This window comes from Nestor notabilis, unplaced genomic scaffold (assembly GCF_000696875.1).
Source record: "Nestor notabilis isolate BGI_N333 unplaced genomic scaffold, ASM69687v1 scaffold26520, whole genome shotgun sequence".
Taxonomy (NCBI): domain Eukaryota; kingdom Metazoa; phylum Chordata; class Aves; order Psittaciformes; family Psittacidae; genus Nestor; species Nestor notabilis.
Genome location: NW_009911111.1, coordinates 28,335 through 28,580, shown reverse-complemented (window position 1 = coordinate 28,580; position 246 = coordinate 28,335). Strand labels below are relative to the sequence as shown.

Below are 246 nucleotides of genomic sequence, written 5' to 3'. Positions count from 1 at the left end.
CAGCACGGCCGGGCGGGTGGACAGGGAGCTGCTGTGCCGGCACAGCGATCCCTGCTGGGTCTCGTTCGACGTCCTGTCCGCCCGGAACCTGGCGCTGGTCCACGTGGAGGTTCAAGTGCTGGACATCAACGACAATGCGCCGCGGTTCCCCACGCCCCAGCTGGAGCTGGAGATGTCAGAGAGCGCATCCCTGCAGACGCGCATCCCGCTGGATCGAGCTCTGGATGCCGATGCATGGCCCAAAGC

General features: G+C 66.7%; 1 protein-coding gene across 1 annotated transcript in view; it reads left to right on the top strand.

The window, feature by feature from the left end:
- Positions 1-4: 4 nt before the first annotated feature.
- The window catches only part of PCDH12 (protocadherin 12), a gene marked incomplete at its 5' end in the record, with an annotated part of 9,712 nt that continues 9,470 nt past the window's right edge, over positions 5-246 (top strand). Inside the window, 1 exon segment of the mRNA XM_010013160.1 lies at positions 5-246. Within this exon segment, the coding sequence (XP_010011462.1) occupies positions 5-246 (242 nt within the window).